General features: G+C 34.4%; 1 protein-coding gene across 1 annotated transcript in view; it reads right to left on the bottom strand.

The window, feature by feature from the left end:
* TMPRSS15 (transmembrane serine protease 15) overlaps positions 1–19,755 on the bottom strand; it is a 124,656-nt gene that overhangs the window by 60,512 nt on the left and 44,389 nt on the right. The window contains exons 11-14 of the mRNA XM_012444772.2: positions 19,170–19,319; positions 10,680–10,785; positions 10,235–10,385; positions 8,156–8,291 (exon numbers count right to left, since the gene is read on the bottom strand). Coding sequence (XP_012300195.2) covers positions 8,156–8,291; positions 10,235–10,385; positions 10,680–10,785; positions 19,170–19,319 — 543 coding nt within the window. The remainder of the gene's footprint in view (positions 1–8,155; positions 8,292–10,234; positions 10,386–10,679; positions 10,786–19,169; positions 19,320–19,755) is intronic.

Here is a 19,755-nt window from a genome sequence, read left to right on the forward strand (position 1 = left end):
AACATTGTGTGGAAGCCAAGTTGAGACAGGTAATTTATTAAGGCAAATTTATTAAAACAATAGAGCACAGATCTTCCAGCTCAGAGTATAACACTTTAAGTAGGTAGATTAACTTTATAAAATTCTTAACATACTTTATATTTATCTTCTAATTTATTAGAAACAAATTCTAAAGTAATGTAAAAAATCAACTATTTTAAATATTCTAATTATATCTAATTCTTGTTACCATTATTATGTTTTAAAATAAGACCAGAAGAAGAAAAGTAACCTGATTTGAAGAACGCAGACAACTGGAATAAATATATTCTTTTCTATATTAAATGCATTTAATACTGGGATTATTTGCCCCTAACAAACTAGAAATCAGATTATGGGAGGGATAATTGAGTGTCCCTCCATTTATAACATTGTCTATAGCCATATCCTCTTCCTTAATCTCTCTTTTATATATCATCTGCCTTATTTATATAAATCACCTGAAATTCATGTGCATGTTCAAAATTTATATGTAACACACTCCTTAGATTTGACTTTCATGAGGTATATGATGGGCCAGAGAAGGCAATTACTCTGACTCCATACAGGATCCTTGCCAACCTGTCCGGTTCTGTAGATAGATAGGGCATGGTCTTGTTTTACATGCCTTACAGGGCCAGATTTGTCTAGACCCAGATGAGCTTTTCGAAATAATGAAATATTTTACCAAACCTTGCTGTTTGAAAAGCGTTTCCATGCACGTTATCTCATATGGGGAGAGAGCACAGTGTATAAGAGGAGGATTTTTTGGAGCTGCTGGACTAAAATTGTGGCTCTGAGTTGGCTGTCTTTTGGAGACTACTAGATATATATTAAGGGTATTTTGAATTGTTGTAAAATTAGAGATAATTTAAGAAATGTTCCTATGCATTATCTGGCATACTTAGTACTGGTTTTCAGGGCAACCTTGCAGATGAGGTAATTACTTTTATTTTTTCAGTTTTAAATGGAAAATCTAAGGATTACAGGTATTCACTTGCTTGTTAATGCCATACACATCCACCTGGGGTCAAAGTCAAAATCTCATCGGGGTTAATCTCAAGCTCATCCCATTACTGTCTCCCACTGGGTCGATTAAACTTTGAATAATTTCTACCAACTGGTCCATGCTGCCATAGACAGGGTTTAAATTGAGTGTCAATAAGTGGCACTTGATATGTACATTAAAAAAAGGAGGGCAGAGGATGAATACACTGACAGGTAAGGTCAAGGATGGGTAAACCTAGAAGGAAGAAGAGAGTGCGCATGGGGTGGTGAGGAAGGCATGTGTACCAAAGAAAGAACAACAATGGAGAATAAGGGCAAGTTCTCCATGGGAAATTGGGACTAATTTACAAAGATTTCTGAAGAAGGATCTACCACAATCCTATAACCTCCACATACACATGGCACATTTAATTTTAATAATTCTACATTGCTATGAAATGCTTCTTTTAATCCTTAATGAGACCAATGAAGGAGGGAATGTGTAACTAACTGCAGAGACAAATATTACACTGCAGATGTAAGACTGGGAAAAATTAACTTCCTATTTCACAAATTTAACAGTGGCCAATGGTGAACTTTTTAAAAAATGTTTTTGTATTTTTGTTTTTCACCATTAGTCTTATTTTATCCTCAAGAAACATGAAAAATTGTAAAACCTTATATTCCTGATATAGTAAATAGCTGACATTTGGAGAATGCATTGGATTTTCACATAATTGAGCACTTAGTGTGCTATACTTAAAGATGAGTAGGTAGGATGTTAATGAGCACATAACAAGAACTCAAATATTGTCGAGTGTAATTGTTAAGCCTGTCAGGGCAGGCAGTTTACTTAGGATTTTTCTACTAAATACAAGTCTTGGAAAATGCACCCCTTTAAAATACTTAAGTACTTTTTGAAATGCATTTAAATTATAATTTCTTATCAAATAAACTGACCAGTAAGACATATCTGATCCTTGGCCTGATAAAATAGATCAGTTACTCTCTGAATATAAATGACTGTAAAGAATTGGTAAAAACACTTTAAGTCATTCTAAATATGATAACACAATTTACTTTAATGGTGTTGCTCTAGTGGGGATGTGGCATGTGCTTCTAATAGAGAAACTAAAGATTCATGAAATGTAATTCCAGATAACACAGTCATGCTGTGCTCTTAGGTAAAACATCCTTACCCAGAGAATGAGAGTAAAATAGCCTGTCTGATACAGGGAATTCTACTCATTTATAGTGCTAAATTCCTTCATGTTTCTTTTTACGGGAGCTATTCTCTCAAACACTTGTGTTCTGATAAATTTTTTACTATGCCAATAGGGATTTTCACTGCACATACTATGTAAATTATATGCAGTATTTGGCAAAGTGATTGTCAGGAATAGATATTTTTCTTGACGCATGTCATTTTTAGTTCATGCTTAAGCTTCTGATGTCCATGAAATATGTGTTAATGCAGAGGTATTTACTGTGGAGTGGAAAGGAGAAGAGCCTAGCTTTCACCTACAAGAGCGTTCTAATTAAAGATATTTATGGCAAAACAAGAAATGAGAACATGGGAAAAACAGATTCTTGACTGATACTTTATGTGATAGAATTAATAGATGTAGTTTGAGAAATAATACCTCCTATTGATTGATGTTTGAATATGTAAACAGTGGCTAATTTTCAAAATTATTGAAAATTAATTAAAGTGGCTGTTGTTTTTCATCATCATTGTAATAGATAAGCAAATCTTTTGGTATTAGAAATAGCACTTTAAAAATTTAGGTTGTAATTTAAAATAAAATCTTCCATAATTTTGTGTTCATTTTATCAAAATTAATGTTTTCATTAACAAGTTATAGTGACCATTCCTCATACAAATATTTTTATTAAATGTGTAACAGTAAAGTTCAGGTTTTCATTCTCTGTACTCTAAATTTGGTTATTAATAAAAATCTAGACAAATGATAGCTCCAAGACATAAGCTATTTGTTTTGTTTTGTTTTGTCTTGTTTTGAGATTGAGTCTTACTCTGTTGCCCAGACTGGAGTGCTGTGGCTATTCACAGGCATGATGATAGTGCACCCCAGCTTTGGACTCCTGGCCTCAAAGCATCATCCTGACTTAGGCTTCTGAGTAGCTTAGACTACAGGTGTGTGCCACTGTGCCTGGCTCAGGCTATTAGTTTTAGAGGTAAAATAATTAAAACAAAATAAAACAGCCCAAAACACACTGATACAAGTGTATATGCATGCAGTTAATATAGAATTTTCTACAGGCTTGACTCTAAGTCATACTAATGCTATAGACAGCAAGCAGCTCTTCTGCTGAACATGGCCATCAATTTCAAGAGAGGTAGACAGGTACTAATTGAGTTATATCTACATGAAGAACTGACCTTAGATTATTTAGCTCTAAGTATAAGGTCACATCTACAAAACTTTAAATTAACTATCAAATTAACTTGTTTTTTAAGTTTTGCCATGTTGGCAAGGCTAATCTTAAATTTTTGGCCTGAACTGATCTGCCCCACTCGGCCTCCCAAACTGCTGGGACTACAGGCATGAGGTACTGGACCTGGCCATGCAAAATTACCTTTAATTTACATTTGGAAGTAGAAAATAGCTTTAGAAATGACAAAATAAAGAAAAACTATGGAAATAAAGAGTGAATATTGAAATATCTAATATCATAATTAATTTTTTTTATTGTTGTTGCTTGTTTTTAATTAGTTTTAACATCCCCAGAAATAAGCCAGGGGCCTAAAATGTGGATTTCGTTTTGTATACACCCATTCCTATTCTGTAGGTATCTTTTCATGAATCATCAAAATTGTTTTGCAAATTGGCATGATAGTCGTGTAATGAAATGTTTACTCTTTTAAAGTGTACCCAGTGCAATCCCCACATTTAAATTCATTTGTACCAATGTCACAGAGTAACAATTGTAGAATTGATGCAGCAGAAAGTTATTAAAGTCATGAAATGGAAGAATCTCTGTGGTTATGAAAACTGAACTTACATTTCCTCAAACTAGGCACAATGTGGGTCCCTAGGAAAGAGGGAGGAAATTGAGCTTTATTATTCAGTCACTGGTCTGGGATTGTTTTCTTCTTTAAGTGCTCTATATAAAGCCAAAGAAAGGCTATTAGCCAGTCAGCCATGGTTTCCTTTTATTTCTGCTTAAACAAGTCAGTGATCTGGAACCAAAAAAGCTCTGCTCAAATAAGAATTTCACTGAACCAATTGCAAATGGTATTAGAATGAAATTATTCAGAATACATTTGATGGTAATTAACATTTTCTGCTGTGAAAAATATTATCTTGAAGTGAACCATTTGGAAACTGGAACAAATAAACTCTGGGTAGATTCTGAAGTTTATATTTTCAAATCAGAGGGGTTATTCTTTCATTATACTCTATTGTTAAAAGACAGGAACACCAAACTCTCTTGACATCAAGGTGTTATTTTTTTCAGACTTGAATATAAATATGAAGTCTATAAGGATCATATAGATAGATTTTTAACTTAGGAAACTATATTTAAAATTTTATTTCTTTGTATGGTATGATATAAAATGTTATCTCAAATTTTTATTTTAGGTAGTGATAAGATGTTGCTATGTTTTAAATACCAGGTCTAAGAAACTGTGTTATTTCCTCCTAGAAAATTTTTCTTCTTTATTATTTATGAATAAATAGAGGAACAGACTAACAGAAAGAATTATCAAGAAAATCTATCATTTTAAATGATTGAAATAGCAAAATGTTGCTAATATTTGGTATCTGCAGGAATTATTATTATTTATCAAACCAGCATGATTTTAATGATGCTGAATATCGTTCTTGCAAAAAACTGTTCTATGTGATAAGTAGGTAGGGTGTAGGTCACCTACACAAAATGAAGTGAGACAATTATTTTCAAACAAAGTCACAAATCCAAAATTACAGCATTTATGTTGGTATTTTTTCTAAATCCATCCCTATCATCATTTCCAAGCTTTAGTTTTGGTGCCAAAATTTTGTTTAGCACAAATTTCATGTCACCAAAATAAGAGTACATCCAAAATAGAGAAAGACAGAGAGAGAGAAAGAGAGAGATAAATAGAGAGCGAAAGAAGGAGAGAGAAGTTTAGTCTATTTCTAATAGTGTTTAATTATCACCAATTTATGTGATGTTAGGTATCAGTCATACACTGGTAAAGCAAAGATAAATTAGACCTAGAGTTTGCTGTGAAGGAACTCACTTCTTGCCACAATTTTATAACCAATATTATTACATGAGAATGTATGGTATTTTTCTGCTTTTGCTTCAATTTTATGAGTATCATTTCATTTTTTTATCTGCACACTTCCTTAAAGCCTTCTGCTCACATTTTTTTCTCCAAAGTCCTCTATCACTCACTTCTCTCATATATTACCTTTAGGGTACATAATTATACATTGCTTTAAATGTTTATTCATATGATGTTTTCATGTATTAATAGTTATTGCTGCATCTTACATTTCATCTGCAGTGTTTTACAGATGGCAGATATTTATAAAATTTCAATGAATGTTTAAACATTGAGTAATTTATACATCACTCAACTAAACATCTAAACATATTAACACACAAAATGGTAAAAGTTAACCAGTCTTTTGGTGGAATTTAAGTATTCATTCAATATGGTGGCCTGGGACCAATATGACAATATAACTATCTTCAACCTAACGGGAGCTCATTTGTTACATCTTCTCAAATACCCATGATTAATCGTTAGAGTCTTTTCATTGTTAAAGCCACTCATCTGAACAGTCTGCTTTTTTTTTTGTTTACTTGAAGATTAGAAGGAGAAAAATATATAGTTTAGAAGTAAACCAAATTTGGATAGGCTCTCCAAACTTATTTGCTGATGTAAATTTGGTAAAAGTATTAAGTATGCTTGGAGGAAAATGAGAAATGGAAAAAGTACTGTGTTTGTGGGATCAGATCCATGACAAAACAAGACATACATGGGTTTTAACCCAAGCCAAGCTGTAGAGCTAAATCAGCTTCCAACAACCACAATCCAAAGACGAAGGCATTGCTTTTTGCGTAAATACAACAGTGTAGTGAAAAAATCCCTATAGAAAGTAAATGGATGTTTATTATTTATTATCATAGGTATTTTTCTTTTTCTTCGTTTTTCTGTCAAACCCCTACTCTGAAAGTAGTATGACGTGAGTATCTTCTTTGACATGGATAATTTGAACGGTAATGGGTTTTGTTATCAAATGTCATGCTTCCAATCTGACTTAAGAGCATAAGTAGACATAGATTCTATTTGGTTCTTTTGAGTTAAAAGATCTTATAGGGCCGGGCGTGGTGGCTCACACCTGTAACGTGGCTCACGCACTTTGGGAGGCCGAGGCGGGTGGATCACGAGGTCAAGAGATCGAGGCCATCCTGGTCAACATGGTAAACCCCCGTCTCTACTAAAAATACAAAAAATTAGCTGGGCATGGTGGCGCGTGCCTGTAGTCCCAGCTACTCAGGAGGCTGAGGCAGGAGAATTGCCTGAACCCAGGAGGCAGAGGTTGCAGTGAGCCGAGATAGCGCCATTGCACTCCAGTCTGGGTAATGAGCGAAACTCTGTCTCAAAAAAAAAAAAAAAAAAAAAAAAAAGAAGAAAAAAAAAGATCTTATAGGACATTGCGAATTGTGGTCACTTCTCAGCAGTAGCACATGAGTGGCTCCATGAAGGGAACATACTCCAAAGACTTACAAAGGTACTGTGATAGTTAATACTGAGTGCCAACTTGACTGGATTGAAGGATGGAAAGCATTATTCCTGGGTGTGTATGTGAGGGTGTTGCCATAGGAGATTAACATTTGAATCGGTGGACTGGGAAAGGCAGATCCTCTCTCAGTCTAGGTAGGCACCATCTAATGAGCAGGTAACATAGCTAGAATAAAAGCAGGCAGAAGAATGTGGAAGGACTATACTGGCTGAGTTTTCCAGACTTCATCTTTTTCCCATGCTGGATGATTCCTGCCTTCAAACATCGGACTCCAAGTTCTTCAGCTTTTGGGCTCTTGGACCGACACCAGTGGTTGCCAGAGGCTCTCAGGCCTTTGGCCACAGACCGAAGGCTGCATGATCACCTTCCCTACTTTAGAGGTTTTGGGACTTGGACTGGCTTTTTTGCTCCTCAGTTTGCAGATGGCCTATTGTGGAACTTCACCTGTGATCGTGTGAGTCAATATTCCTTAAAAATTACCTTTCATATATACATCTATCCTATTAGTTCTGTCCCTCTAGAGAACCCTGACTAATACAGGTACTATTTAGGACAAAAATATTTTGGGTGATATGGGTCTGTATGTTCAAAGTCCAGGCTTGATTGGTCATTGTTTTTAGATTATTTAAAAATAGACTTAGTTAAGACTGAAATAGTGGGTTTCAGACTTAGATAAACTCTTAAAATTACTCTGTAAGAAGGCCATAAAAACCTCAAGACTCCCTCCCCAGAGACTACAGACCACGCCACATGGCCAATACAACATTTGTTTGTATTCCAGTGAAAACAAAATGGAAACCAGCACCTTTATTATGTTCAGAAATAAAAAGATACTAAAATGATCATTAATATGCTCCAAAACAAAGTACTGAGTGATTTTCACTGTGGATTTATGTGTAACATGTAATATTTTGCTAGCCTCCATTTGGCTTATATTTTAAAGTCCTTGACTTTCAGGAAAAAGAATAGCAGTACGTTGAGATAATGAAAATAAACCAAAGGAAGATTTACCTGAAAATAATTATTTTGTGTGTGTGTGTGTGTGTTTTCTAGAGACAGAGTCTTACTCTGTTGCCCAGGCTGGAGTACAGTGGCATCATCACAGCTCACAACAGAATCTGTCAGATTCAATAGGCCCTCCCTCCTGCCTCAGCCTCTCTAATAGCTGAGACTACAGGCATGTGCCACTATGTCCAGCTAAGTTTTGTTTATTTGTTTTGTTTTGTAGAGACAGAGTCTCACTATATTCCTCAGGCTGGTCTCAAACTTGTGGCTTCAAGCAATCCTCCTGCTTCCACCTCCCAAAGTGCTGGAGTTACAGCTGTAAGCCTCCACACCTGACATTAATTGTTTAATAAGACAAATTACACATGAATGTTACTTACTAGGAAGTTCTGGTGGAGGAGTTGGGACCAAAGTTGGTTCTGGATAAAGACTCTCATTGCAAATCCCATATGTTAGGCTAATGTCATCCAATGCTACATCACTCAGGATCTTGTTTTTAAAAGCATTAAAAGCAACCTGCAATTCAGAGAGGCATATGAAACGATTTGACTCCATTCTAATCTTCTCTGACTTGATTTTTCTTGTGAGCCCAATGTCCTCTAGAGAATCAATATTGTCACCTCTAACTACACTGACAGATCATGCTTTTTAAATCTTTCTGCTGAACGCAACAATTTTATTATGTATTCACGCTGGCTAAATTTCCCATGGTGTCTTCCTTCTGAGTTAGGCAATATTGTTACAGTTTCTGTCTCTCTGTCTGTCTCTGCCTCTCTTATGATATCGTCATACTCCATTGTAATCTGTCATGCATACATATCATCTGGCAGGAGAAAGCAATTTTCTCCCAAATTTCTTCTTTGTGCAATATTAAACATTCAGGTGGCTTTCTGCCTTCTTAGAGCATACAAGGCTGAGGAGAGAACACACTGATTAGATAATTTACATGGAGATGAAGGGGACAAGAGAGAAGTATGAGTGTAAAATGATCATTCAGGGCCAGCTGTTACTGGTCACAGTTCACCCAGGGTGCTGATGTGGAATATTTTGTAAAGATGACACCCAGAGGACACAGAACTAGACTCTTCGAAGAAAAATCCAGAGGTCAGAGGTAACATATTAGGTTCTCAGGGACAGTGGGTATTTTAGCTGTACTTTCCTGGCCCTGTGCTATGTAGGAGAAGAAAGACATAAATTGAATGTCTGCTATATGCTAATTGCTATGCTAGGCACATGGTATATATACATTTATCTTATTTAATTTTCACCACTCATTTATTCACTCGTTTGTTTATTCATTCCACCTCCTTCGTGCCAGACAGTATTCCAAGTGTTATTTTCTTCCTTACACATATGACCTAATTACATTTCAGGGAGACTATGGTGATCTGCTCATGATTTCACAACAAAATGGCAAAGCCAAAGTGCACGCATCTGTAGAAGCTGACACTCTTGCACCACCTGATGAGCTGTGAGCAAATGGATCCAATGATATTACCTAGAAAAGCTGCTCAGTGAGTGTAGCCAAGTGTGGTCACTGCAATACTGACTTCCCCACTTTTGCTTTTTCTTTGTTCCCTGGCCATTCCATTTTCCCTTGCCCTTTTTTGAATTACCAGAAAACAAAATTGGAGAGGAAATATCCTATAAAAGGATCAAATCAGAAGGAAGAAGGGAAAAGGAAGAGAAGGAAAGAAAGAAAGATGGGAGGCACACAACTGAGAATCATTAATTATTGCCTACCTTACACCAAGTCATGGGGAAAATCTGAAGCCTTTGATGATGGCAGTGTCTCTCCAAATATACATCGTCCGAAAGTGATACCCTCTTGTTTGAAATTACCCATTTAAAACATTATTAATTTGGTCAAACTAGTAGCCTCTATTATGACATATTTTAATTGCAAAGACCCTCAGGAAGAGAACACATTAAAGTGTTATTTGAAAAATTAATTCACCTTAATGTGAAATAAATGATCAGAGACTTCCCAATGATACAGCTCATAGACTTTGTTTCTAAAGGAAATATGTGGAGATTAAATCAGAGTTGGGCAGAGTGGGTGGATGCTGATGAGCATAGACATAGAAAAGGGCAGGGCTGACCTAGGTGGTATTTGTGAGGAGTTGAAAATTGTAGGTAGGCAGAGGGCATAGATATAAATGGTTGGCCTATGCTGGAAAGTTGCTGAAGGAAGCTGAAATACTCTAAAAGCCTTCAATATATTTTATGGACCATTATAAGCTGTATTTTCATTAGTACATTTTTCCTCAATAATGGTTTTTAATAAGCTAATAAATAAATGAAAAAATACTCAAATATAAGATACGAGGTAGATCGGGCAAGTAGAGAAAGTGAGTTGATTATCTTCAGAAAACAAATTATTTTTTTCACTGCATTCTAAATATAATTGTATTATCACAAAAAGTATACAAATTTAAATGACAAAGTGCTTTGCAAACCTTAAATTTAACTGTTTCATTTACTGTTACTTGTCCATAATTCCAATTTTCTCCATAATTTCCTTCCTTTTGGAAGATTGTCTTCTCCATATTTTGGTCATTGCTGATATTAATGCTTAATTTATAGACATTTTCACCATACATGTAATACCTAGTTTGGAAACAAGCAAAAACGTTTGAATTCCTACCACATTGGGATAAGTCAATTTCAGAGCTTTTATAAATTCTTTACTTTCTTTGAAACACCCTTTCCCTCCTGGGTTTTGGAGTTGCTGGGGATGCGGAGGGGAGTCTATCAATGTTCTGTTGTTTGCCAATTGGGAAAGTAATAGTATATGCATTAAAACTTTAGCCAACATTTTAGTGAAATACGAGCCTGGTGGCCTTAGCAAGGCAATGTTACCCGTTAAATAAGACAGGATTTAAACAGATGTCTACAACATACCAGAAACTAAGGCAAGCTGGTCCTAAAGTGGGGTCCAAAGGGAGGCTTAAAAGTCCCACTCGTTCTTGTCTCCCTCCTGGTCCAGTTGGGGTAGAAATGTAAAATCCTATAAAAATAATAAAAGAAGTTTTATTTCACTTAAGTATTGCATTTTCACTGTGTGACATGTAGACTTTGTAAGCAGGAAAGGAAAACTTTAAGACGAACTGATAAGGAAACATATTTTGATACAGTGGTCAGGACACTAGATGAGCTCAAAAAGCAGCATTTTTGCCGTAACAGATTGTTGTTGACAAAAATAGCTTAACACTGGGCCTCCCACTTTATTAAACAAGAGCCTGGAAGTAGAGTTACCAAGGATATATAAAATTCTGACTTATTATAAGTCACTAAATTATCTAGTTCAATTCCTGACTTCATTCTTGTTTACTAGACATTTTGATTAATTCACATCTTTGGAGACATCAGTAAATGAGGATATTTAGACATGCTGGTGGGCTAACTCAGAATATACACACATATTTAAATACAAATTTGAAGGCAAATTTAAAAGTTTCTAAGACTTTCAGTTTTATATTTCACTGAACGCTCATATCTCCAAATAAGAACTTGTCTTATTTTAAAAGTCTTATCTTTTTTTATTCCTTTGAATGGTAACTAATCACATCACCGAGGAGCAAGAAGCATGCTAATCCGTATAAAAGCTTTAAAAATAGCACAAGTCACTGCATAAAGTGCTTTCTGGTCTAAAATTCATTATTCCAACCAGTGATTCCAGTCATCTGAAGTTTGTGAAGAGTTGTTGGGGTAAGGACATCTTGAACATTGTCTAAGGGGAATTTATTTTATTCTTAGTTTGCTGCTCACAAATTATGACAGGAAGCAAGAATCATGCAACAAAATATTACATAAAGCAAATACATTGTTGAGTTAATCTAATTTGATTGGAACCCAATATTTTATGAAATGCTGAAATTTAGTGTTTACTTGAAATCAAGCATCTTCTCCCTTGTGCTTTCCAACAGAAAAATGTAGGCAATGTTGCATATAAGCTTTAAACTCATTCATTTATGAGATGCAAAGTAAGAACAAGGCATAAAGGAAAGAAGCTAGTGGAACTGCCTGTAGATATATCAATGCATATTTAGACCAATGAAGGAAAAATTATTGAATGTTCTATCAAGGTGGAATTATGGACAAGTGGCTTGATAAATGTAATATGTACACATTCTTTGCTTTAGATGACAAACTGTAAAATAATAATATGTTTAACATTTTATATTATCAACACATTACTCCTATTTTATATAATGCTGTAATATTTCATGAGTACATATCTTAGCTATTTTGTTAGTGTTCTAATTATATGACTGAATGGACAAGAGTGGCATAGATACAGAAAAGAGGTCCAAGAATCCACTCTTTAAATGTGTAACTCCAAATCCCTTTTGAATTTACCTTACTTTTGATTACTTAGAACATATTTGAGGAAGAAATAATTAAAATACTACTGAATATCATGAATAAATACTCAAATGGTTAGGCTATTCAGAAATACTCCTAATTAGCTACAATTATAAAAACACACATCATCTCCTATTTATGTTTGGCCATGTTCACAGTCAATAGTTACAAATAATTTGAAAGATTTTGAATCTGTTTTTCACTTATTAAGCAGTGATATATTTGGAGTTTTCAGTATGATCAAAATAAGACACAACAAGTTTTTTTTGTCAGTGATCAGGTAAAACATGATTAATTATGTAGACTATAATACCTTATAAATTTTTCCTAGAGTAAATATCATATAGAATAGCATATTATTGAATATAGTAAAATAATATATAACATTAAATTACTATTTTGTAATATCAGCTAAATTATTTAGTTAACAAATTAGAAGATAAATAAAATCCTTTATAAAATGCTAAAGTTTAAGAGTAGAGATTTATAGTTACATAAAAATGTACTTAGTCTAACCACTAATTGTCCTTAAATTTCATCTATGACATTTTGCCTAAAGAGATCACTTGCCAGATGCAGAAGAAATTATTGGATTCCAAGGTAGCCCATTCCATTTCAACATGATTAGAAAACTATTTTCCTTTTTAAAAATAAGCTTATATGCACCTATTATATCTAATTTTGCCTTGTGGGACTATTTACAATATGATATATTTGTTAGCTCTACAAAAGCTTAAAGGCCACTATTATATCTCTCCTAAATTTTCTGAAGATGATCTATCATTTTTTTCCTTAAATAATTTTCATAAGGCACAGTTTCAGTTTGCCTTTTAATTTGAGAAGCTGTCAATAAATTGTACATTCAGTTTGCTTCCATTTAAAGTATGGAAACTCACATTCACACAGCATGTCTGTTGGATTATCTCACCGGGGGCAGAGTAGTAACACGGAATAGTTCCCAACACATGGACTATTACTGAAGGCAGACCATCGTTGTCACTACTTCCCAGGGCAGCTCACTTCTAGTTCTCTGACTCTTCATGGGAATCATCTCTAACACCATTGCTCAATAATGCTTTCTTATGCACAATCAAATTGGCCCATTATTCAAGGTCTTTTATTATTTCTTTATTTCTTATTAAACTAAATACAAATACAAATACAGTCTGATATTTGAGGCCCCCATCTTATGATGTTAATGACATTTTCCAGCCATTGCGCTTGTAATTTATCTACTTACATACAGCACTTCTGCAAAATTAGATAATTTTAGTATTTCCAAACACCTAGAAATTTTTTGACACTTTGGGTCTTCTTTTTCACTTGCTTTTATGTCCTTCCACTTCCTCTTCCAATTGTACCTTGTTGAAATCCTACCAATTTTTTGAGGTCATTTAAATCAAATTGTCATCTCCTTCAGAAAGCCTACCAATTAAAAGTGACTATTTCTTTTGAATTCTCAGTGGCACTTTGTACTTCTTTGGTGTCATTCGGTGTATTCTGCTGTGTAATATATGTATATATATATTTTTTCTTTTTATTTTTTTGAGATGGAGTTTCACTCTGTCATTCAGGCTAGAGTGCAGTGGCGCAGTCTTGGTTCACTGCAACCTCTGCCTCCTGTGGGTTCAAGTGATCTTCTGTCTCAGTCTCCTGAGTAGCTGGGACTACAGGCTCAACCCATCATGGCTGGCTAAGTTTTGTATTTTTATTAGAGATAGTTTCGCCATGTTGCCCAGGCTGGTCTCAAACTCCTGATCTCAGGTGATCTGCCTGCCTTGGCCTCCCAAAGTGTTGGAATTACAGGTGTGAGCCACTCCACCCAGCCTGTTGTATATTTTATTTATGTTTGTATGTGACTTTTTAAACTTGCTAGAACTTTTGGGAACAAGAAAAGATATCTCATTCATTTTTTTTGTCTCGATATGAATTAGATGTCTGTTGTTTAATATATTTTTGTTACAGACTTGCTTTGCTTTTAAATTTATTAAATTTCTACAAAAAAAGAAACAATTAAAGAGATATTTCTCATAACCACATGGGAATTTATATGTTGAAAAATAATTTCTTTTAAAATCTTTCAACATCCTTGAAATGTCTTCTAGAGCTCTTAGAATTAATCTCAGTCAGCTTAAAACCCAGGATATTGGCCAGCCAGAGTGTCTCACTTCTGTAATCTCAGCAATTTGGGAGTCCCGGGCAGAAAGATCACTTGAAGCCAGGAGTTTGACAACATAGCAAGGCCCCATCTCTACAAAAAATTAAAAAAAAAATTGCTGGGTGTGGTGGTATGCAACTGTGATTCCAGGCTGAGGTGGCAGTATCTCTTGAATTCAGGAATTTGAGGCTATAGTGAACTATGATTGTGTCACTGTACTCCAGGCTGGGAGACAGAGTGATCCTGTCTCTAAATAAATAAATAAATAAACACCAGGAAATTGAATACATGTTATCTTAAGCATACAATGAATCTCTTTTTTGAACTATTAGGTTTTTCTTAAAACTTCTTTCCATCACTTTTTCCTGCTTATTTCCTCATGAATTGAACCTAACCTCTCTCCACCCAACATCCCAATTAAAAAGCAAAACTTCTGAGCATGTGCTGATGCTGATATAGAGATGGCAGAAACTGGAGAGATGGTAGAACTTCCTGAGAACCTGGAGATCCCTCTCAAGAAGGAAAAAGGCTGACATAAATTGTTTCATGATTTGTTAGTACATATGTAAAATTAACTGAACATAGTAAATATTATTGAAAGATTAGATTGATGCATGGCCCAAATTCAGCTAGATTCTATCAATTTTAGATAGTAATATTAGTTTGTAAAATTCAACATCACCGGAAAGACAAGAAAATAAAAATATTACTTTTAAAACATTAAAGTTACACTTATTTCAGGAAAAAGTTATATGCTAAATTAAATAAAGATATCCAAAAGAACTAATATAATTTTGAAAGTTGAGAAGAGTAACTATTTTCTTCCCCAGCATATGACTTAGAACAGTATCACAGCCAATTTACGTTTCTTGAATACTTTTGTGGCATGAAAAGGAAGTAGTTTTAACACCTAACATTTATGTAGCACTTCCTATGTGCCAGGCATTTTTATGAGTTTTTTCTAAACGTAACAATCAATTTAACGTTATTACATGCCTCTAATGGCAGGTCCTGTTGTCATCAACCCCACTTTCCAGATAAGGGAATTGAGGCAGAAAGAGAAGTTAGGAAACTTGCCTAAATGGCAGGTCTGAGATTTAAAACTGGCTGAGACTCCAGGGTCTATATTTTAATGATTTTTACTACTAAACTATACTACTTCCCACAGGAGTACAAACAACTGCAATTTCTTTGAGCTATGTCCATATTACCAACCTCATGTTTCCTGAGACTTCTGAACAAATGGGCCACTTCTGAGCACCTCAAGATGCTGCCCTGCTTCAACACCACCTTCTGCACCAATTCCCTTTGCTTCTATGAGGTACAGAGAAACCCTGACTGCCGACACTGCAGAGACTTAGAAGCCATTGCTCCACTGGGAGAGAGTTCTTCAGATGGACTAGAAGGTAAGTCTTAGGTGTTCTTATCTAAAGCAGTATTAATTCAAAGTTTATACATTTCATTTAGTCTTTCTTGTCACTTAAAGTAAAGGCAAAGAACAAAACAACAACACAAACAGCAAACCTGGCTGGATAAGAGGAACATCAAGAGAGATTTAATTCTCTTTTATTTCAGAGATAGGATGTTCTGACACATAAAAAAGCAGGCTAGAATAAAAATGCCCTTTGAAGAGGAATGACTGGTAGATTATGAAATCACAGGTATGAGAGTTGGAGAGGACCTATTAAGCCCTATTATCTGTCCTCATTTTATGACTTGTCTAATTTTGAATAACTCCTGCTACTCCACTTTCTCCTGAGACCTCATTTTAGACCCAACTATTTAAAACCTCCACTTGACATTCAACCTGTTTCACTTTGGTCAGTTTCATCTTATTTCCCTAGTTATTTAATCTGTCGGCAATCTAAAACCATTTTCTCCTGTAATGTACTTATACTCTTCAAATATCAGTGGAGTTATTTTATCTCTTATTAGGATGACATAAAAGTAGAAAAATGATAATTTGAACATCAAAGATTTCAACTACATAAAAGGTATCTGTCACAGTCAATAGATATAAATGCTTTTTGCGCTTACCTCTAACTACCCTTTTCCTAGTAGAAACTTTTTTATTACGGTAAAGAGAAAAACAAAGATTAGATTATTTGACTATTTTAGGTCAGACCCCTTCAGAGGCTTGGGGTGATTATCACATAGGGGTTAGTTTTCAGCTGTGCAATTAGTAATTTTTCCATGGAGAATCAGGCTCTGGGAAATAACTTCTTTAAAGAAGATGAATTATGTATGAAAGTATCCATATCATCTTCAATACTAAACATTTTTGTCTTATGGGATTGGCCATTTACATGGAGCACATTTTTTATGCGAAGGCTCACACTGGTGACTCATTTAGCTGGATCCTGTCGGTTTCAGTTAAAAAATATGTCCAGAATCTGACCTTTTCTGACTACATCACTCCCACTGATCTGAGTCTCATGACCTCTTCTCTGGTTAGGCAATGGCCATCCACCAGTCTCTTGCCCTCCCACAAACTATCTTCCAACATTCATGTTCCCTCTGCCTGGGATAATCTGTGTGGCTAATTCTTTCAATTCCTTCAAGTTTTGATTCAAGAGTCACTTTTTCCATGAGACTTACTGATCATCCTCTTTTAACTTGCAATAATATCTTAGCCTCTGCCCTTCCCACCCTCTTACACACCTTCACATTTTCCCAAAGTACTTATTCACATTTAACACACTAAGAAACAATTAATTACTATTTTCTGTTTTTTCTTGCTAGACTTTGTGTTTCATGAGAGCAGAAAATCTGGTTTATTTTGTTCATAGATATATTCTGAATGACTTGAATAAGGCCTGGAGCTCAATAAACACTCCTTAAATAAAAGAATGAAATAATAAATTTGAAGGGGTTTTTACTGATGACTCTGAAATAGATTAAAAGTAGTCACTTTTTACTGAAAACTATTTTTATTAAGTTAAAATAGTCTGATGAACCATATTTTGATATTCTAGGAATGCCATTGTCTAAAGAAGTAGGAAGAGTCAGATATATTTTTATCTTGAAAAAATTAACTCTTTAAAATCCTTTAACTAAATGTCACTCACAATTGATATTAAATCAACCACTTACTTTTCAGGTCCTGAAAACAAGAATATTGATCTCTGTAATAGAAGTGGCCATTAATAACAAATTACAATGCCAATGTGCTTAGAGTTTTTATTTACTTTAGAAACTATTTTATTCAGTCAATAACTTTTTCAGAAATTACTTGTGTCAAAGTTGTAGATATTTATTTGTATATTCAAAAATTGTTTTGCATGTTAATTAGATTCATGCACTGAGAATGCCTGATACGGTTTGGATCTGTGTCCCCACCCAAATCTCATCTCCAATTGTAACCTCCATAATCCCCATGTGTTGAGGGTGGGACCTGCTGGGGGTGATGGGATCGTGGGGGCAATTTCTCCAATGCTGTTCTTGTGATGATGAGTTCCCACAAGATCTCATGGTTTTATATATGTTTGGTATTTCTTCCTACACACACTCACTCTCTCTTGCCTGCTGCCATGTAAGACGTGTCTGCGTTGCCTCCCATCATGATTGCAAGTTTTCTGAGGCCTCCCCAGCCATGCATAACTGTCAGTCAATTAAACCTCTTTTCTTTATAAATTATCCAGTCTTGGGTATTTCTTTATGGCAGTGTGAAAATGGACTAATACATGTCTTAGAAATTCAAAGATAAAAGAGACTAGGTTTTTGTTCCTGAAAAGAATACTGTGGTAAAAAGAAACAAATAAGTGAGTAAATATAATGCTATGTGATAGGAAAAACAGAAGAGGTACTTAGAATATTTAAGGGAAAAAAAGATTTGAATTTGGAGGTTTTTGGACAGACTTTGTGGAAGTGATTGTATGTGACCTGTATCTTTAATGCCTAGAACCACAGCTGGTTAGAGTTGGCTTTTAACATTTATTTGCTTGAATAGAATAGTATTCTCATCAGTAATCTATCAGCAAGTCAAATTATAGGATGAATTTTGCCTAAGAAAATTACATAAATGCACAAATTGTCACTCTGTTTTCTTTTGTAATTTTCTTTATGCTTTCCTTCTAAGATTTGTAACTCTTATTTCAGTGATTATATTTGGTATTATGAATATGTTTTCCAATAATTTCATGACTGATTTTCCCACTACAAGTTCTTTACCTTCTAATATTTCACCACAATTTCTGGTTTCTCAGCAAAATATTATTGTCTCTAATATTTCCACGTGGCACCTATTTCTAATATATCATTCAGATGAAAAATGTACTTACAAATCACAACTCTATCCTATTACTATGCTTTATAGACTTCCATAGCGCTTCCCAGAAGAAGCAAATCTATCTTTGTTTCAAGATTATGCAATCGTGTGTGTTGGAAATGCTAAGGAATTCTTGAAAGGAACGTCAGAGCTAACAAACAAATTCAGCAAGGCTGCTGCTGGGTATAAGATCAATACAAAAAAATCCATTTTATTTCTGTGCACAAGCAGTGTACAGTCAGAAAATGAAATTAAGACAAAATAGACCAAATTTCAGAAAGTTAATTGCTTCACACAAGTCTACTTAGTTAATAAGTGGCTAGTCTAGGATAACAACCTAGTCTTGTCTCTAATGGCCTCTGTGTACTTTTCAACATTTTGTGAATATATAGGATAAACCAACATATTTCTTGAAACACACTCACTTTTACTTGACTGCTTGGTTATCATTTTTCATTTACTTAATTCATAATTTAAAAAAATCTAAAAAGACTTTTGCATTTAATACTGCTCACTTTAAATTGCAGAACAACACATATCTCTTTCCTTTTGATTTATGAATTAAAATCCTTTTGATTTATAAATTAAATGTAAATTGTACCTGACACATTGCCAAAAGTGTGGTCAAAATTGGGTCCAGTAAAAGGAGGAAAGGTGCTTCCCCGAATCCTTTCCCATTCATTATCATCATTTAGATCCTGGATCCAGAAACAAAAGCCATCCTCAAAGTTACAATTAATTTTCTCATAATCTGTGAATGAAAAACAAAAAAACAAATTTAGTCCACAATATGAGCAGTTGTATTAGACTGTATTGAAAATAATCTAATCTTATACAGCTTATACTTGAGTGACATGCACAAAATCATTACTTTTTAAAATTAACCTTAATTCTTGCATTCTACTTCATTTTTTAAAAACAGCTTTTTGTTTCTGTGTTAAATTAACATGATTCTTATATTCCATCATCGTATTAGCAAACATGTTTCTTGTCGTTTAAGTTTTACATCTTGTCTTCATTGGTTCACCCACATAAATTTTGTCCCATATTTTTCTCTCTCCTGTTACTAGCTTTAATACCTTGATCCAAATTAAGTTTATGTAGAATTTTCTCTGAATTAGTTTTATGCTAGTATTTTATAACTTGCAATCCTTGCAGCAAATAAATTTTTAATTTGATTTTACATT

This window comes from Aotus nancymaae, unplaced genomic scaffold (genome assembly GCF_030222135.1).
Source record: "Aotus nancymaae isolate 86718 unplaced genomic scaffold, 86718_ANA_hifiasm-v0.15.2.pri h1tg000022l_1, whole genome shotgun sequence".
NCBI lineage: Eukaryota > Metazoa > Chordata > Mammalia > Primates > Aotidae > Aotus > Aotus nancymaae.